Genomic DNA, 20,357 nt, shown 5'->3' with positions numbered 1-20,357 from the left:
TCTCTCTCTCTCTCTCTCTCTCACATGTTCCTCTCTCCCCCTTCTTCTCTTCCACCTTCTTCTCTTCCACCTTCCTCTCTTCCTCTCACCCCCTTCGTTTTCCCCTCTCTGTCAACATGTGATCAATGTTTGCCTTTGACTTTGTCTGTATGCTTTTCTGTGGAAGAAAAATAATCATATATTTTGCTGGTACTGGATCTATTGATTTCTGCATGAGAGTGGACTTTGTGTTTGTGGTTGACGTGTCCACCGTCAGTATAGTTCTTAAGAAAAGATGACTGTTTCCCCACCTTGTGAAATGTTGATTGTTTCAAAAGGCATGTTGTACGACGTAATGCACTCATAAATTTACAAGTGACAACTTGTCACCATAGCACATGATTTATTGTTTTGAAAAGTACATCTTTAACATTTATTGTAAGTAAAGATATGTGCTCATATTCATTCATACTGTCAGACTTTTATTTTGAATGTTGATGTGGGTGGTTGGTGGGTACATCTGGTGTGGTTTGCTCCTTCTTTCCTATCAACACATCTATCGTTCTTATCTCTCCTCCTTTTTTGTGTATGTTACTCTCTTGTAACACCTCCTATTCTTTGGCACTTATATGATCTTATTGTGTTGCGAGTGCGGTAAAAACTCTTGCTAAAACTAAAAGAATGTTGATGATTTGACCTATGCCTTAGTGTAAGAAGTTTTGCTAAAATGTTATGGCACTCTCACACTTTCAGAACGGACATGGGGCAGTCATGTGTTCATGACATAATACTTTATGATTGTACTTTTGTTTTAGGCCTGAAGAAACCAAGGGGAATTTCAAGTAATTCTTAGTTACTCCCATGTTTAGCATCGTCAGTTTGCATCAGCATATCCAGCATGAGAGACGAACGTTGACTTGCAACTTTGAAAGTGTTTGAGAAATCGTGCTTGGTCTGTTAGGAGTCTTTTGAGTACTTGAGAGATTGTTGACGGCTTGTGATACCAAATCAAATATTGTGAAAGATTAGGGCATTTAAAAGTGACATTTGACCTAGATGCAGAGAGAAAAATAGCTTGAATATTCATGAGGGAGGGTGTATTCGAATGCTGATGTGATGATGGATTTTGTTCTTTCTGTTCAGAGTGTCAATACTTGGGGGAAATCTCAGAATTCACATTCATAGTGGTGTTGATGAGGTAAAGAAAAGGTTGAGAATCGCTAAAGTGACCCTGGCAGCTGTTTCAGCTTCTCCCCCCTTCCCCTCCCTTCCCAGCCGTGTTCACTTCAAAACATTCATGAGCACTGTCATGTAGAATTGAAATCCTTATCAGGGATATTTGATCATTATGATGACAGTATATTATATGTAAGCTTCTGACCAATGACTTGGTTCTTTTTACAATTGGGATTAATTTGTGAAAAACTAAGCGCTTTTGTATGCGGCATTTTTACACTTGTGTGCATGTTGGTAGAAGGCTTGCATTTTCTATTTTAGTGCCTGTAGTTGAATGTACAATTCCTTGAAACTTTGTCATATTATGCTCACCTTTTAACGAGTCAAATTTTGCAGTTGCTATGCTATGAAACTGCTATGTACAGCATAGCTTGAATACACAACACCCATTGTGTAGTGCTCCGTCGAAATTGACTTAGAGGCTAGTCATTATATGTGAGGCATTGTGGTGAAATCAGGCGCTCGTCAAAATAAGAAAATTGAAGAAAACACTATTTTTCTTCCCGCTTGACAATTTTTCTCAATTTAAAACATTTTCTTTGTCTCAACACCTTTTATGTCCATTTAGAAACCAATTCCTGTGAGGACTTTTACCGAAAGACGTTGATTAAAGTCACAAAAAAGTAAACGAACAGTTTCCATGGACTCTCCAGCTTTGGAAGTTACCAAGTCTTGGCGGCCATTTTCTCACTAATTTTACCTCTGAAACCAGGTCATCTCCACTTCCTTCAATCCAAAATATCTCTTCTTTTGAAGATAGATGGTCCACTTCTATTGAAGATAGATGGGTAATTTTTTCAAGGAAAGCAAGACAAATGAACAAGCTTTACGATGAAACCAGTAACTCAATATGCCCAAAAATTGACAAGCGCCTGATTCCACTATGTCATGACACATTTTGTAGATGCTGAACTTCCGAACAATCATGACAGTATCCAGAAGTACACCAAAACTTTCAGTGCTCTGTTCATCTGATGGCACAGTACCTCGGTGGTGGTTCATAAAATACTCTCTCTCTAACCTCAGCCTCTCTTTGCTAGTCCCATGTACTCTTGAATTGAATTTCTGCTGCTGCTGTCTTCCACCCATCTGTCTACACTTAATATTTGCCGTAACTTAAAGTCTCATAAGTTTCCCCATTCTAGCACCATGATTAACAAATTGTGCTGTCTGAATTTGTTTTGCTCAGACATCTTTTTTTTTCTTTTGGAAAGCAAGAAATCTTTAAGAGGACTGCACATAGAAAATTGATTGCAGATGTCAGAGGACGGAGAGGTGTTTGTTCTACATTCTTGTCTTTTGTGACTTTATCATTTGCCCACTAGAAATTCAATGTAAATCAGAGGTATCAATTGGTCGGTTTTAGTTTTAAGGACAAGCGGGCTAACCCAGATTTCGGGGGTTTCCAGAAATCTTGACCTACACCAAAAGTGGGCATTGCCCTACCTATAGGAGAAGTTTGGTTTTATTGCTGCGTATATTTGTTTGGTTATAGAGAACTCTCCTTTTCTTTTTTTAAAAAAAAAAAAACTAAACAAAGGGCAAAAACTTTACCTTCATTTTTCTCAAAACAGCTTAAAAGTGACCAATTTACCATATATAAATCCGGAAATGCATTTCTCTGAAATTGTCCAAATTTTGCTCAGCTCCTGACAGGTTGTGGGGAGGTTGTACAGAGCTTTGTGTCCAATCGCTTTCCCTCTTGTTGTAATCTTGTACATTTATTTATATTCTAATCTCTTTGTGCATTTCATACCACACTTTATAGAAAAAATAGTCTTGACATGTATACATATTAGAATTAGACTATATGATCTGTGAAATTGGAATCCCCACATGTGTTTCCACGGGTTCCAGAAAGTTCTGGAATTTTTGTTTGTCGTTGCTAGTTGACACCTTGATAAATGTCCAAATTCTTGAATTACGCTGGTTTTCTTTTATGTGATAAGTATATTGTCAAGTTTACTCTCGTCCCCTGCAGATATTTCACATCAGCTGAGCACAGGTGACATTTTGTGTGTAGAGATCTAAGTCGCCGCTAATGTCCCTTATAACCCGTGTCTTGTTCGTCTCCCTATATTATACAGAACATACTGTATGCGTAACAACTGCTTTTTTTTCTGTGATTGATTGATTTTCTTCTTTTTTTTGTTGCTATATTGGTCTTTCTTCCGTTTCCATGAGTATCCGTTATCTGGAGCGTAAGATAAGACTCAGTGTTAGGTCGTTCAGGGCTACTTGTGCCAGTATTATAAGCTTTGTCTCACATATGTTGCGTCAGTGTGGAATGACACAAGAACCCGTCAATGTGTGCTGGAACTGATTTGCCAAAATCATAGTTATTTAGAAAGTTGTTGTAAATTAGTTTTTACATCAAATTTTTAGCATTTTAGTAGAGGTGTTGACCAGAATCAGGCTGTGCAGTGTACTGTTTCGAACTGAACCAACCCTTTTCCGCACGCTCCTATGACCGTATGCAGTTGAGAGCGCCGTAAAACTCTTTACTAAACAAACAAAATCCTAGTTTGTCATCCTTACATGTTTTATTGAGTGAGATTGCAGCACGGACCATGGCAAGGTTAATACTAATGGCAGTTTTTAGAAATTTTATCTAAGAAAAGACGAGTCATAGATAGCCATAAAAAATATTTCTTTTTATACCATCGGCTGATCAATAATTTTGGTCCATTTCATGAAAGCCTTGTGATTTCTATGCCTTATTTCCTAAGAAATGCAGGGTGCTTTACTATTTTTGTGTGCTTTGAATTTTTCTGAGACACCATTTCTTGTGTATGAGTATGATGATTTTTTCCCACTTTCCAAGAGCCTCCTCTATCGGGGGGGGGGGTTATGGGCTGTGATGTCCTCTCAGCAGTCTAATCTACCGAATCTGTTTGAAGGGAGATAGTGAGTGGTTGGCGGGTGCTCTGGTGTGGTTTGCTTCTTCTTTCCTATCAAACATCTATCGTCCTTATCTCCCCTTCTTCTTTTTTATGTTTGTTACTCTCTTGTAACATCTCTAATCTTCTAGCGCTCATATGACCGTATGCAGTTGCGAGCGCCGTAAAACCTGTGTTAAAACGAAAAACTAAAGAAGGGAGATATGGCAGTAGTTTGCTCTTGGATCTTGCAGACCTCGACTGGACAAAGTATGCGGTGCACTTGTGTGTTTGATTCTCGTGATGTGGAGTATCTTATGTTGTAGTTGTAGCGTTCTGTACCAGCGGAAAATTGTCAGCGGGTTTATTTCCGATTGTGTTTTTAGCCAGTTGCTGATTTCCCACTCATGACATTTCAGTTCTGTCGGTCATGATGTTCGATTTTCTGGTGAAAGTGAAAGGTTATCACCACAGTCACAGCACAGGGTGATTAAAAAATAAGATACCAAAATGATCAGGCGATATTTCTAAAATGAAAACCAATGGAAAATTCTAGCTTGGACACATGTGTTGCACATAGGCCTTCATTTTGTACCTTCAAGTGTTTATTTCATGTTTGACACAAGTGCTCAATGTGACCACCACCAGCAGCCCGGACAACATCAAGCTGGTATGAGAATTCCTCCCAAAGGCACCTCAGAATGCCTCGGTCCACAGTGCTGATTGCAGCTGTTATTCCATCTTTCATGTCATCGACATTTGCTGGAGGTGGTGGAACATAACCGTTGTCTTCAACGTACCCCCTCAAAAAGAGACTATTCTCTTTACTTTATGCAAGCAATTTCGAATGACTTCATTTTTCGACAAGATGGAGCACCACCCCATTGGCTCAGCTTATCTGAATGAAATCGTGCCTCAGAAGTGGAGTGGTAGGAGAGGTGCTAAAGACCTCGCTCTCTGCGCTTGGCCTGGCCGATCCCAAGGGGTCTCTCTGTGTGTTTTTTCTTGTGGGTGTGCTGGCTGCCGCAATACAAGGAAGATGTTGGACATGAATGTTTGGGACAAGCTCCGCTTAAGTCATTGAAGCTCCAAGTTTTTTCTTGAGTACGACCACAACAGTAACTGAGTATTTCCAAATCTGCTTGAATTCTTTTGAATAACTACAAAATGTTTTGCCCCACGCTGACTTGAGGAAGGGGATAAAGTGTAGCATCCACTCTCTCTCTCTTCCATGGGTACAGGTTCCTTCTCTCTGAATTTTCTATAAATTTTTTCTTCATATATTTGCTCCAAGTTTCCACTTCAGTATAGTGCCTCTTCTGTTCTAGCCATGGTGTAGACTTTTTCTCCAGACTCTCAAGTCTGGAATCATGATGTTGGTTCTCATATATGCAGCCTGTTCATGTTTCTTTCTCTCTCTCTCTCTCTCTCTCTCTCTCTCTCTCCCTCTCTGTGTAACCGAGCTTGCTTCTCTTATATCCACCCCGATAACATTCCTTGAACAGCGTCTAACTGTAACCACTTCCTGACTAAAGAGATCATACGCCTAAAAACCACTGCTACTACCACTACTGCTTCTACTGCCACTACTACTAGTACTCACTTTGACAACTACTGTTGCTACCACCCCTACTACTGCTACTAACTATAACTGGCAATGAGTAAAGATCTGAAGGACTCCAGGCCTTTGTTTCCAATCACTAGAGGGAAATTGATGCCCCCTCTGTACCTGGGATGTTCGGTCAGTGCAGTGTAGCTGTCGACTCGCCCGTGCTCTCTTCCTCGTCTTAGAGGTATCTACACCTGTGTGTGCGTGCACGTGTGTGTGCACATGTGTGTGTGTGTGTTCGTAAGAAACATATACCCATGTGCTGTTTCATTATAGCCGGTATAGCAGTACAATATTTTACCTTTTATCATTCCCTCTGTTGTTGTTGCAGCTACGAGGGGGAGTCAAAAAGTAATGGAAATTTTTGCACAATTTTGCATCAAATTTAATTAAATTCAGGTCACGAATACTTGCTCATATACTTTTGAAATCAAAATTGTTAAAATTTAAGTTTCTTTTGATTTTGACCCGAAGGACGTCACCTCAAAATGGCTACCCTCTTGAGGGTCTGTCAGAGGTGAAGAGCAGTGATTGAATTTCTTGTTTTAGAAGGAGAATCCACCGATAACACCCAAAAGAGATTTCAAAGTATGTAGCCTACAAGGGCCAAGCTCTAGATTTTGGCATTGTATATATATATATATAGGTGGGTCAGACGTGAGAGAAATGAACCGGAAAAAGAAGAAGTGTCCATACGCTTGTCAGACAAGCATCGCTCCGATGAGTAAGCCGGAACAGTCATGACAATTGTGTTTTGGGACGTTCATAGCGTGCTTCTCACAGTTTTTTAAAATTTTACCTCGAGGAGCAACTGTCAATTCTGAATTTTTAATTTTTTAAAAAACTTTTGACTATTACGCGGTCCCGGTGCGGCTTTCTCCTTTTTCTTTACATTTTTCCTGCTGTTTTATTTTTGAAAGTCAGCTTCCTGGAGAAATGTGGCAGTTCTGGTGATGACTTTATAACTGTATAGATTTATTTGTGGGTGGTTGGTGGGGGCTATGCTGTGATTTGCTCCTTCTTTCCTATCAAAAACTATCGTCTTTCTCTCTCCTTCTTTTTTGTGTTTGTTACTCTCCTTTTAAATGCGTGGTTGGCGGGTGCTCTGGAGTGGTTTGCTTCTTCTTTCCTATGAAACGTCTATCGTCCTTATCCCCCCTTCTTTTTTTTATGTTTGTTTCTCTCTTGTAACACTTCTAATCTTCTGGCGCTAATATGACCTTATGCAGTTGCGAGCGCCGTAAGACCTCTACTAAAACTGAACTGTCCTTTTTAACTACTGGATCCCACTCCACATGGTTTGTCCTTTTTAACGACTGGATCCCACTCCACATGGGTTGTCCTTTTTAACTACTGGATCCCACTCCACTTGGGTTAGCGCTGAAACTAAACTGTCCTTTTTAACTACAGGATCCCACTCCACATGGGTTAGCGCTGTCTGAGACACAGCCTGACTCTTGATGAATCTGTCTGTTGTGTTGATGGGGGTGTAAAACATGATCTTTTTTTTTTACAGAGTAGTGAGGTTTTTCCTGTATATTGTTTAAGTTTTGCTTTCTTCTTTCGCCTTATATTGTTGTGCTGAAAGTTGACTCTGTCTCTAAAAAGCGTGGGTTCTAAAAAGTGTCGCTTCTCTTCTTTCGTTCCTTTTTTTATAAGCTTAGATGCTTTTTTGGGGATTTCCTTTTTTTGCTTGCACATCTTGTCGCATTTTTGTTTTTAGTAGCTTCTTTGGTTCCTTTTTCGTGACTTCACTCTTATGCAATGACATGATTTCAGTTTTTATTTTTGCGAACAGAATTTGGCTTTGGTAGTTGGCACGAGCACGAATACACTGAGACATGAATGAGTATGCTTGGCAAGTGAAGAAAATACAAATGTCATTGAAATACGTGCACGTCATGTGTCAAAATTAGATACTTTTGTTTCATCAAGTAAAATACGTATTATAGTTTTTCTGTATTGTACCGGCGCTTATATGACCTTATTGTGTAGCAAGTGCCGTTAAACTCTTACTGAAACTGTGTTGTACTTCCCATGAAGTGTCTGTTCTCGGAGCAATCATTCTCCAGTTGAGACTGCTGGAAGCCAATTTGTAGCTGGCACCTCTCAGAAGGTGCTTGCTTTCCCGCTGCCCTGGGCCATAGAAAATGTTAGTTTTTACACGTATTTTCCTGGGCCATAGAAAATGTTAGTTTTTACACATATTTTCCTGGGCCATAGAAAATGTTAGTTTTTACACGTATTTTCCTGGGTCATAGAAAATGTTAGTTTTTACACGTATTTTCCTGGGTCATAGAAAATGTTAGTTTTTACACGTATTTTCCTGGGTCATAGAAAATGTTAGTTTTTACACGTATTTTCCTGGGTCATAGAAAATGTTAGTTTTTACACGTATTTTCCTGGGTCATAGAAAATGTTAGTTTTTACACGTATTTTCCTGGGTCATAGAAAATGTTAGTTTTTACACGTATTTTCCTGGGTCATAGAAAATGTTAGTTTTTACACGTATTTTCCTGGGTCATAGAAAATGTTAGTTTTTACACATATTTTCCTGGGTCATAGAAAATGTTAGTTTTTACACATATTTTCCTGGGTCATAGAAAATTCTAGTTTTTACACGTATTTTCCTGGGTCATAGAAAATTTTAGTTTTTACACGTATTTTTACTTTTGAAGGGAAACATTTTCTTGTCAGTACTAGCTTCTTCATGGTCTGCCAGCCCCTGGTGTTGTTGGTGCGATGCACTTATGTTGTTCTTCTGTCCTATTGCTGGGGGGGGGGGGGGATGATGAGAAGGGGTGGGAGGAGGCAATTACTGCGAATTATAGGCGATTTCCAGGTTGAGAACCATAGATATGGGGTACATAGAAGCGGAATCAATAAATTGGCAAAAAGATATTATTAATTCGAATGCAGGAAAAAAAGGCTAAAACAGCACCTGGACATGGATGGCTGGTGCCTCTATAAATAAATCATTGATGGTCTGGTCAGGTGTCCTATTGCTTGAGGAAACAGCACTGTCTAACATTGTGGTCCTATTTTACTTTCAAGTTAGAGCTTTGATGTCCATGGGGGTGTTAAAACATCTGCACTAAAATAAAAATAAAAAATTCAGCCAGAGTTTTTGTAGTCCGGAGGGATGGGGGGGGGGGGCGGGTGTGCTGCTGCTGACTTGAAGTGTCTTTAGGCCATTCCCAAAGGGGAGACATTAACCATGTTCTTATGCACAGTAGAAATGTAAATTGTAAATGGGCTGATTCAGCAATGTCATGCTCATGACTGTGCCTGACCCGCAACAGGGAACTGCTCCTTTTTCTTTCCAAATCCTTACTATCGTCTTTTTTCCTCTACTTCTTTTGTATGTTTGTCACACTGTTGTGAACGGCTATTTCCGGGGTGCCTTGATAGTCGAAGCAGACTTTGTGCTGTTGAGGCTAAAGAGGTGAGCAGAGTAATCCTGATTCTCTGTTTGGACTTCTCTGTTGACATCCACCCCTTGGCGCTCACATGACCTTATGTAGTTGCTAGCACAGTAAAACCTTACTTAACCCTATCCGTACGCCCTGGGGTCATTTTGTGCCCCCCGGGGTTGTATTCTTCACATTTTAGAATACTTCTAGTTCGGAGATCTCTTTGAAACTTTCAGTATTTCTCAAAAAATCATTTTGACAAACTGCTTTGCAAGGCATACGGATCGGATTAACGAGTAAATTTCCTCTTTGAAAGTAGTGGCACAGAGTTCTCCACGTCGTATGGATACTCTGTGCCCCCACTTAACCCTATCCGTACATCGTGTTTTACTATCGTATTCATACGACATGGTGAACTCTGTGCCACCACTTTCAAAGAGGAAATTTACTCGTTAATCCGATCGGTACGCTTTGCATAGCAGTCTGTCAAAATGATTTTTTGAGAAATACTGAAAGTTTCAAAGAGATCTTTGTACTAGAAGTATTCTTAAATGTGAAGAATACAACCCCGGGGGTACAAAATGACCCCAGGGCGTACCGATAGGGTTAAGTCGATCTGCCTTGCTTCTTCCCCATGCTCTATATGATGGCCATTATTGTGTGGATGTGTTTCTCTTTACTGTGAACTCAAACTTTGACATGACATGAACTTGGTGGACGGTTGGTGGGTGCTCTGGTGTGGTTTGCTCCTTCTTTCTTATCAAACATACATCTATCGTCCTTATCTCTCCTCCTTTGATGTGTATGTTACTCTTTTAGACAACCTTGAGACCATCTTAAGCTAAAATGGACCGTCTGCATAGACGAAAAGAGCCATACACTCTCTTTTGTAACAACTATTCTTCGGCACTTATATGACTGTGACCTTATTGTGTTGCAAGTGCAGTAAAACTCTATCTAAAACTGTAATCTTTGGCACTTATATGACCTTATTGTGTTGCAAGTGCCGTCAAACTCTTTTATGAAAACTAGACTGCCATGAACCTGACATGATGATGCCCCCTCTTTGTTCCAGGTTCTCTGTGAAGATGCGTGAGCCGACCAAACCCAGCCGGTTTTTCTCCTCTCCTCTCGTCCACTGAGCTCAAGGAACAGACGTTTTTACACAGCGCACCGCAGCACAGCCGGCACTTCGTGCTCCAAGTTTGCTCTCTTGGAAAGCTTTGAGCATTTATGAAATGGAATGATCCGTATTATTTTTGTAATCAAAAGAAGACACTGGTGTAAATCTCGCTGTGGTTAAGTGATGTATTCAGCGGAAATGTTCAGCTTCCAATTTTATAATTTTTTGAGGGATTTAAATTTTGTCTGACAATCATGTTTCTTTGGATGATTAATGATCAAAATCTCTGTTCTGATTGTTGGAGAGACTTTGCTTTGTCCATGTTTTACCTTTCAGGAAGAAAAAACAACAACCCAATCCTGGAATATAAATCTTTCCGATTTTTGTACCATCTTTGGGTTGGGTAGGCTGACTTGTATTTTTGTAGTGTGTTTGATGAATATGTTTTTTTTTTAGTTTAGAAATATTTCCCATCAGTGACATGTGTGTTTCAGATATTTATGGTTACAGTCATTTACGTACCTATAGTGCATTATCGCATACTCCGACATAACGTTAGACATTACTCTGTTTGTATAGTACTACAGAAATGTGAAGACTTCGTTAGACAATATAACAGTAATGACTGTGTACATATTATATGTTATATATATATATATAGATATAGTCTTTCATTTCCTTGGGTCTTTTTTTTTTCCATACTCCTGATACTCATAGCAGCTGCTTCTTGGCCCTGTTCAATTTTATAGAGATATCAGGTCATTTACCACACGTGCCAGCAGGGTTTAAGTCCTTGCATTATCCGTAAATAGATCAAAGTTGTTCATAAAGTTTTCCAGTATTTTTTCCCCCACCCAGTTGCAGCGTGGATTGGGATGGTTGTTGATTCCGAGGTCTGGAAAGAATGATATATTTTTTCAAAGGCACCTGCTAGATAGGTTCAGGTACTGTTTCAGCCATTCCGAGGTCCCGCCTCATAAATTGCCATTATGCTGAAAGGGGCGTAAAACACACACCCGACCCAGACAGGTGTGCCGGTGATCTCTTTGTATAGTATAGGTCTGGATTGATAACAACATATTAATAATAATAATAATGAAGATCATTTCTATAGCGCCCACTCCCGTGTAAACACAGCTCTAGGCGCTTTACATAAATGCATGTACAAACAATATTCACGCCCGCTACACACACGCACAATACACACACTCATATACACACACACAAACACACACACATACACACACAAACACACACATACACACTCACGAACACATAACACGCACACATGTGCACACACATGTATGCCAAACATACACACTCGCGAACACATAACACGCACACATGTGCACACACATGTATGCCAAACACACACATACACGCACGCACACACACACAATATAGGTGAAGCAGTCATGCTGGGTTTTAGTATAGTAAGTTCTAGAGCTGGCTGGGGACAGGGTGGGCAGAGGAAAACATTTCATGTCTCCAGTTTTTGAAGTTTTCTTTGCCAGCAGATGTAATTAATTCTATTTGTTTCTGTTTCTGCGTAGATAACTCCGTGGGTGGTTGGCGGGTGCTCTGGTGGGGTTTGCTTCTTCTTTCCTATCAAACATCTATCATCCTTATCTCCCCTTCTTCTTTTTTATGTTTGTTACTCTCTTGTAACACCTCTAATCTTCTGGCGCTCTTATGACCTTATGCAGTTGCGAGTGCCGTAAAACCTCTACTAAAACTAAACTAGTAGATAACTCCATCATTGTGCCACAGTACTTCACATGGAGGAGAATAACACTCTGTCTCTGTCCTTGCAAATATACACTTCTGTGACTTTCGAGCAAGGACTCGGTGTAGAGTATTTCGAGGACATTACTGACCCTGGGTGTAGAGTATTTCAAGGACATTACTGACCCTGGGTGTAGAGTATTTCAAGGACATTACTGACCCTGGGTGTAGAGTATTTTTAGGACATTACCAACCGGCAGCTAAAATGTCAGCCTCGTGGACTGATGTAGTTTGTTGACCACATATCGGACTTCTTCCTGTTTGTGTTGACTTACGTGAGGAAGGATTTTCTTCCATCTTCTCTCCATTCTGTCATTTCTGTCTGTCCTGCATTTTGTAAGCATTGAGTGATCATAATGATTGTGTCAATGCTTCTGTCTTAAACAGTTCTCTCCTTCGTCTTTTGTACATTATAATTTTGAGTCGGCTCTTGGTACAAGTGCCAGCATATCATGAGATATAGGAGCTGTACATTTTATTAGAAGATTCTCTCTGAGATACATTTCTTTGATCTTGGTAGTTGTGTGATCACCTTTTGTAGTGTGATGGTGGTTTAGATTTCTGTGGTTTCTTCATTGATCTCTCTTTGGCTTCTTCATTGATCTTCTCTTTGGCTTCTTCCTTGATCTCTCTTTGGCTTCTTCATTGATCTTCTCTTTGGCTTCTTCCTTGATCTCTCTTTGGCTTCTTCCTTGATCTCTCTTTGGCTTCTGTCATGTCTTTTCTTGCTCTCCCTAAATTTGCTGTTGTCTTATTTAAAAATATTGCTTCTATTTCCCTCAGAATGGACAAACACCTCTTCTTCACGGTGCTGAAGGCTCACGGCGTTCTGGTGTGGTCTGCCTTTTCTCTTTCCTCCCTGTGTTTGTTGTCAGAATCTGTCCCTGTGGTCGTTGTTGTGCCAACTCTCTGCTGTCACATTTCATTTCTTTCTTCACATTCTTCTGTCTATCAATAAATTCCTTTTTGGCAGCTCAAAGCATCCTTCCCTCCCATGCACCTCTGATTTTTACTCAAACTCGCCATTTTCTCAGCACTCTCTGTCCCGATCATCAGCAGGATTTGTGTGGCCTTCAGTGATCCGATATCTCATCATCTCATCTGTACAGTTTCTCATCTCGGGCCTGTCCTCCCCTCCCAAAGTTCTGTGTACAATTACGTCTTCTGTCCCATTGACCAAGTGATCCGCTCGGGTTTTGATGTTTATTTCTATTTAGTATTTAATGTACAGTCAATGCGTATATATAGTCCACGCTGTAATCTCTGCCTTATGAAAAGTGACACTTATAATGCAGATATATGTGTCTCAGTTCAAACGATAATTGATATGTCTTTGAACTGTATAGTTTGTTTTGACATATATTATATCGCAATGGTGATCAAATGTTAAATCTCCACCAAAAAGATCTTGTATACGTATAAGCTCACACACACGCAGAAATACAGCAGCTCTCGTGTTTATGATGGCAGCAATGGGTTCACCTCTCACTTTAAAGATTCCTTGCTTTTGGATTTTGAGAGACTTGTTCCTGCTCACAGCAGAGATACCTACATGTGTGAACATTTTTGATTCTTTTCATTTTTCTAGTTTGGTCTTTTAAATTAAGTCACTTTTTATGACATATATTTCTGAGCAAAAAAATGTCCACAATCTTTTGCATGTTCTTTTATTGTTGTAAACTACTTGTAGACTTCATTTTACAATAAAAGGGCTTGGCTAAGCAACGTCTTTTGTTTTATTTGTGAATGAATCACTGGTCATTGCCTTGTCCAAAGCTAGGTGAAATTGTTCCTGCTTGTGTATTTGCCAGAGAAGTGAAAGTTGTACAAAATATGTGAGGCATCGTGGTGAAGTCAGACGCTCGTCAAAATATTGATTGAAATAGAAGAAACTGTATTTTTCTTCCCATTTGGCAATTTTCATCAAATTTTATTTTTTGAATCAACACCTTTATGTCCATTTAAAAACACATTCCTGTATGGCTTTTACTGAAAAAAGTTGAACAAAAGTTTAAAAAAGTAAATTTACAGTTTCCAAGGACTCTATCTTTGGACGTCACCAAACTTTGGTGGCCGTTTTCTAATTTTACATTTGAAACCAAGCAACCCTCACCTCGTTCAAACGGAAATATCTCGACACTTCTATTGGAGATAGATGGATACATTTTTTAAATTGGAAGCAATACAATTTGGACATGCTTTGACTTTAAAATAATACCAATAACTCCATATGCCCCAAAATTGATGAGTGCCTGATTCCACTGCATCATGACACATATCCTGGCAAACATATCAACTGCTTAGTTGAATTACTTGAATGTTGAACTGGGGTCCTAGGAAGACGGGGTGCTCCATGCTCCATTGCCCCTCTTCATGAGGGTCCATTTCAGTGTTGGTAGGCAGATTGTCTCCATCATCAGCTGGAATCGAATGCTGAGTGTAAGGCTATGCTGTATGCCATTTTTTTTTTTAAACTGACGTATGATGGAGACTTACACGGAGCAGTTACGTATTTTATATTTCGCACACCTCCCATCAACACAATTTATGTCATTTGGGAGTGTGTGGGTGGTTGGTGGGTGCTCTGGTGTGGTTTGCTCCGTCTTTCCTATCAAACATGTATCGTCCTGATCTTTCCTCCTTTGTATTTGTTACTCACTCTCTTGTAACACATCCAGTCTTCGGCACTTATATGACCTTATTGTGTTGAAAGTGCCGTAAAACTCTTAACTAAAACTAAAAGTGCCATTACATTCATCCAGGGATGTCACTTTTCCCCTTTTTCTCGGTATTTCTAGTATTTTGATCCTGGTCCGCCATTGAGATCCAGATAGAATCTATAGGTGGAAAAAAAAATTGGGGTTCCAAATTGATATTCATATTTTAGCGAGACCGTGGCGCGTGGATTTTCAGCTTTTTAAAAATAAGTTGAGTGGCATCCCTGGTGGGTCGCACAGTGCTTGGACAAAGTAAGACAAAAAAACCAAAATGGGCTCTCGTGGTCTAGAGGTTAAGGTGTTTGCCCCTTATTCAATACGTCCCAGGTTCGAATCCGGATAGAGATTGAAAATTTTCTTTTTAAAAATTGTCTCCTTTCTTATCCCTTCCTGCTCTCTAACAATGTTCTGTCGTCTGCTTTTGCATCCACTTTCTGCCCCACCCCATCATCTCCTTTGGGCTCCTTACTCTTTCTGCAGCCTTTCAACTGCTACTCCTTTGCTCCTTCTTACTGCCATCTTTCAGTCATACCCCCTGATGATACTGATCTTATGGTTGGTTAGATCTAACACCTAGCCTTCTCAGATAAGGGCGAAAAATCTCGCTCCCGTGAGCAAGTGGAAGACGTTAAAGATGCCTTAGTGGTCCAAAATCGATCAGAGTAGGATTCGGCCGCCACACAGGCAAAATTCAAAATTTCCTACTAACTGAAAATGTTTTTAATGTGTCCCGTGGGCTCATATGACCTTATGAAGTTGCAGCACCGTAAAACACTTCCAAAAAAAAAAAAACGACACAAAAACAAGAAATATGTCATCATTCATTAAAAACAAGTGGTGCCCTCTGACACCACCCACAAAGTTTTAGTTTTAGTAAGAGTTTTACGGCACTTGCAACACAATAAGGTCATATAAGTGCCGCAGATTAGAGGTGTTACAAGAGAGTAACAAACATTAAAAAAGGAGGAGAGATTTATAGGAAAGAAGAAGCACCAGAGCACCCGCCAACCACTTACTACCCGTTTCGCCATCTGGCGTTTAGGGCAGCAACAAAGGATCTCCAGCTCTTTCTGTTTTGGGCCATCTTGGTAAGGGTTCCCCACGAATGGTTCCAGGACTTCATTTCAGACTCTACTGTGCGTTTCCTGGTCATTTTGGGTCTGCCCCTCTTGCGACGTCCTTCGGGTGTCCAGTGGAGGGCAGTCTTTACAATAGAGTCTGGTTCTCTTTTCAGAACATGCCCAATCCATCTCCCTCTTCTCCTTGTTATTATGGTAGTCATGTCCTCTTGCTTACATTTCCGAAAAAGATCTGCGTTGGAAATCTTGTCGGGCCAGAAGATTCGAAGGATTTGGCGTAAGCTGGTTGTATGAAAGGAAGATAGCTTGGCATGGTCATGATCAGTCATCCTCCAGCATTCAGCTCCATATATAGGAGTGTGGATAGTACACAGCTGTTATACAGCTTTAACTTGGTTTGTATACTAAATTGTCCTGACTTCCAGATGTTGATCATGCTTCTGTGTACAGATCTTGCCTTGCCGAGTCCGTTCATACCCGTCAACCATCCACACCCGACCCAAACCACCCACACCCATAAACCAAAGCGACGGGAGCGTTGAAGAGACCATGTAGTTTATTGGACAACATAAGTTTACTCACAATGAATGACAGTGTCTGTACAATGCGAATGAGTCGAGTGTGTCTGTGTGTGTGTGGGACCCACTGGCCTCCAGTACAATGGAGATAGCAACTACTACAGGCTACAGGATGGAGGGGGCGCTTCGGCTCTTGCTCCAGGGGCAACAGCTGCCGCACACCTTCACAGTGATTACATACAGCAACTTTAGTAGAGCTCAATATAAATATAACAGAAATTATATATATGCGTGTATAGAATAATTATTTATGTCGTTTTACAGCATCAAATATTCTAGCGGACTATTGGCCTGTAGCCGAAGCATTTGAACAACAAGGTCAAGGGCGACAAAGTTCATATACATATATAAATATACGGTAATCAGTTCACAGGGTGCACACGTGAGCAGACAGTCAATGTAGAGATGAATGTTTATGTGTTCAACGCAGATTTGGTCCACGCAAAGGGGGAGTCTCACTTCTACTCCGACATCCCCAACAATCAAGTGTGCCCAGACGCCAGTGTCCAGCCACACAGCCCAGAGGCAGACACAGGTGGGACAGTGACGTCACCACTCATCAGTCCCAGCTCGATATCTCTAGATCTAGTACTAATTTAACAACCCCCAACCCCCCCCCCCCCAAAAAAAAACCCCAAACAAAACAAACCTGAACACTATCAATAACTGGATACACCAATGACAAAGTAGTAGTTGTCATTTGTGTGTGCTTCTTTCAAGTATAAACTTCTACTATGTTTTTCTGCTCAAGGCTGGCAGTTATTTGTGAGGCGTGCTGACAAAATGAGTTACTTCTCGCAATCCACAAATGGAGTATGGAGAGATATTGGCCAAAAAATAACATTAGGATTAGGATCAATTTTGTAGATTTTTTATTGATGCCATACATGTATTCTTTAACTATAACTTGTCTTTTATTATTTCATACTTATAAATTGTAAAAACTTCCCCTATAAGCGTGATGTATCTACTTCCATAAGGGGTTCTCTGGCGTTGACTAGACGACAAGGACATGTGGTTACTTAAGGGAGGCATAGCGCTGCCAAGAACGAAATGCTCGCAGCTAAAGGGATTTCAAAACAACAACTTCCATTGGGCTCGAATCCGAGAAGACACTCATTTTGTCAGCAAGCTTCACATTTATATTATATATAAATATCTCTCCAGACCGTCCATCACATTGCACGTTTGGCCTGTCCCCCTTCAGGCGGCCCACAGTTCGCCGTGTGTCACACCAGACGTCACAGCCCCAGGTCGTATGTCACAGTAAATAGACAAAATAAAATCTCTGTTTTTTTCTCTCTTCGATACAATGTTCACAGTCTGTCAGAAAGCGTATCACAAGTGGCCAATGGCACAGAACATCCCCGACACACGCGGACACGCACAAGTCAAAAGTTCTCGGGACCAGGAAGTTCTTTGTACACTCTGCCAAGTCTTCTCCATGTTGTTGTTCTTGCTTTATGCAAACTTTAGGGGAAAACAAACAAACCAGGGACAGGAAAAAACCCAGGCTAAGCTTTCCTCATCGGGACGTACGTACGTGTGTGTGTGTGTGTGTGTGTGTGTGTGTGTGTGTGTGTGTGTGTGTGTGTGTGTGTGTGTGTGTGTGTGTGTGTGTGTTGTGTGTTGTGCGTGTGTGTGTGTGTGTGTGTGTGTGTGTCTGTGTGTGTGTTGTGCGTTGTGCGTGTGTGTGTGTGCGTGTGTATGCGTGTGTGTGTGTGTATGCGTGTGTGTGTGTGTGTGTGTGTGTGTGTGTGTGTGTCCCTCCCACGCCAAAACCGTCTAGTTTCCACCACCAAGGCTTTCCTTCAGTAGCTCCCCGAGCTGCTAGCTGCAATGGTTTGACTTCTGCCGGCCACACGCACAGCCCCGTGTCTGAGAGACATAGAGTGTCACTTCACAAGCAAGGTAAACACACACAAAACCACTTTGTGCTAATACTGACAGGGTTGACTCCTCGCGACACAAGAATCCTCCAACACACAGCCATGTGGACTTCTAGCAAAATGCAAAATGTCAATTTCAACATAAATGAGCAAACAATTCCAACAACACAGAAGCGTTACATCGTCACGGTAGCATGGAACTTTTCACCTAAAGACTGCGTAAACAGCAAAATACCCCTCCCCCTTAAGTAAGAACATTTTTCACCTGCCCTCTACAGTAAAGTTTTTAAAAACTGGCCATGGCTTCTGAACAAGGATTATTTAAAAAATGCAGCGAAATATTGGTGGAAAAATGTAACAGGTATTACATCAGACTAGAGCAGAACAGGCCAGTAAGTGAGCTGAACCAGTCTCTCCTGAGCTGTAGAGTGGGACACACACCAGCCTCCCAAACTTTGCTGGAGTCACTTGCTGATCTTGAGACGTCCACTCACAGAGTTACAATGTTCCCACCAACACCTAATTCTGACACCCACAGCTGTATATACATAGAGTATATCAGTTTGGGAACATGCAGCCTGAATTCAGTGTTGGTGAATTACAAAACGATAGAAATCATCCATAACTTTACTGAGCTCTAAATTGCTACAAGTTAGGCTGCATAGAAATCCTGCAAAGGGCCATTTTCTGGATAATTAATTTTTTAATAGTAAGAGCAGAAGGGCAAACCGTAGGCCGTCCTGTGATTTCACCTGGATTAACTTGGCAGATTTTGTGCACAACAAATTTTATACACCGACACTTGATAACAACTGAACCCCGTACCTCTACCAGGTACTCAAATCCTCAAACTTTACGTTCAAATGAAAAAAAACTTTCACTTTCAGTATAGTTTCAGTCAGGGAGTTTGAGTCTGAAGCTACACACTACACTAACAGCTTAGAACAAATACCCCAGAGGAAGAAGGAAAAGGAGAGCCGAGCCACACTACGGACCAACGTTCCAACAAAGAGCAAAGTAAAAATAAAACTATTTTATCTACAGCAACCACGAGGACTGGCAACCACGAGGACTGGCAACCACGAGGACTGGCAACCACGAGGACTGGCAACCACGAGGACTGGCGCCCACGAGGACTGGCAACCACGAGGACTGGCGCCCACGTCCATAAGGCTCAGTAGCGTTAGATCCACCAGAGAGAACATCTGAGCACACCACGGCAGTTCCCCGACCTCAGATCCCCCACCACTAGTCATCACAAGGCACTCAAAACAAATGCGCTATTTCAAATAGCATTTCTTCCATTGAAAACGTTAACAAGTTGTCAGAATCTTTGGATAAGGTCCCTGGGGTGAGAATTACTACTTCACAGAAAAGCTGGTTCAGAAAATACTCAAAACGCCTCTTTCGGATTAAGAAAAAGACAGATGGACATAACGTATCTTTCTTCAAACAACGTATCTCCTGAAACTTCAAAAAAAACTAAATTTTCATCTTTTGGATTTCATATTTCTGTGCTTTTATCCTGAGACAGCACTAGGAATAATTATCCCTTTGAAACAAAGAACACAGATATTGTGATCCAAATAGAGAATAAAAAAACAGCTCTCAATGTCAGCTGAGAAATACCATGACGACCGCTACCCTCAGTTAGTACAAATCTGTTCAAACATACCATGATCGCGAGCTCACGGAATTTCTTAACAAACGAGAATGTATATATATAATATAATATATATATGAACCATAAAGAATGTTAGCGTGGAGAAAATGGTCATATACGTTTCCGAACATGTTACTTGTAGACAGAAAAAATGTTTTTTGAGTGGTTCACATTTCACATGACACACCAAAATGTTGGACATGAGCATTCGTTATTATACGTAGTAGTAGTAGTAGTACATGAATCAACCACAAACATGTAGACGGACAGGATACCGGGTTACTGGAAAATAGAAGGCTTCAAAGGTTTAACACGTGCCAACATGATTTACGGTCATAATGTCATGGGGGGAGGGAGGGAGGGAAGAGGAGATTGAAGAGAGGAAGGTGAAGGTGGATGGGTTGGGG

General features: G+C 40.8%; 1 protein-coding gene across 1 annotated transcript in view; it reads left to right on the top strand.

Annotated features, from left to right (window-relative positions):
* Positions 1 to 11,376, top strand: part of LOC101851485 (rac GTPase-activating protein 1) — a gene marked incomplete in the record, with an annotated part of 31,449 nt that extends 20,073 nt beyond the window's left edge. The window contains 1 exon segment of the mRNA XM_013080179.2: positions 10,192 to 11,376. Coding sequence (XP_012935633.1) covers positions 10,192 to 10,258 — 67 coding nt within the window.
* Between the last annotated feature and the right edge of the window lie 8,981 nt (positions 11,377 to 20,357).

Source organism: Aplysia californica, unplaced genomic scaffold, assembly GCF_000002075.1.
Source record: "Aplysia californica isolate F4 #8 unplaced genomic scaffold, AplCal3.0 scaffold00077, whole genome shotgun sequence".
Lineage (NCBI taxonomy): Eukaryota > Metazoa > Mollusca > Gastropoda > Aplysiida > Aplysiidae > Aplysia > Aplysia californica.
The sequence above is the reverse complement of the archived record's forward strand: the minus strand, read 5'-3'. Positions and strand labels throughout refer to the sequence as shown.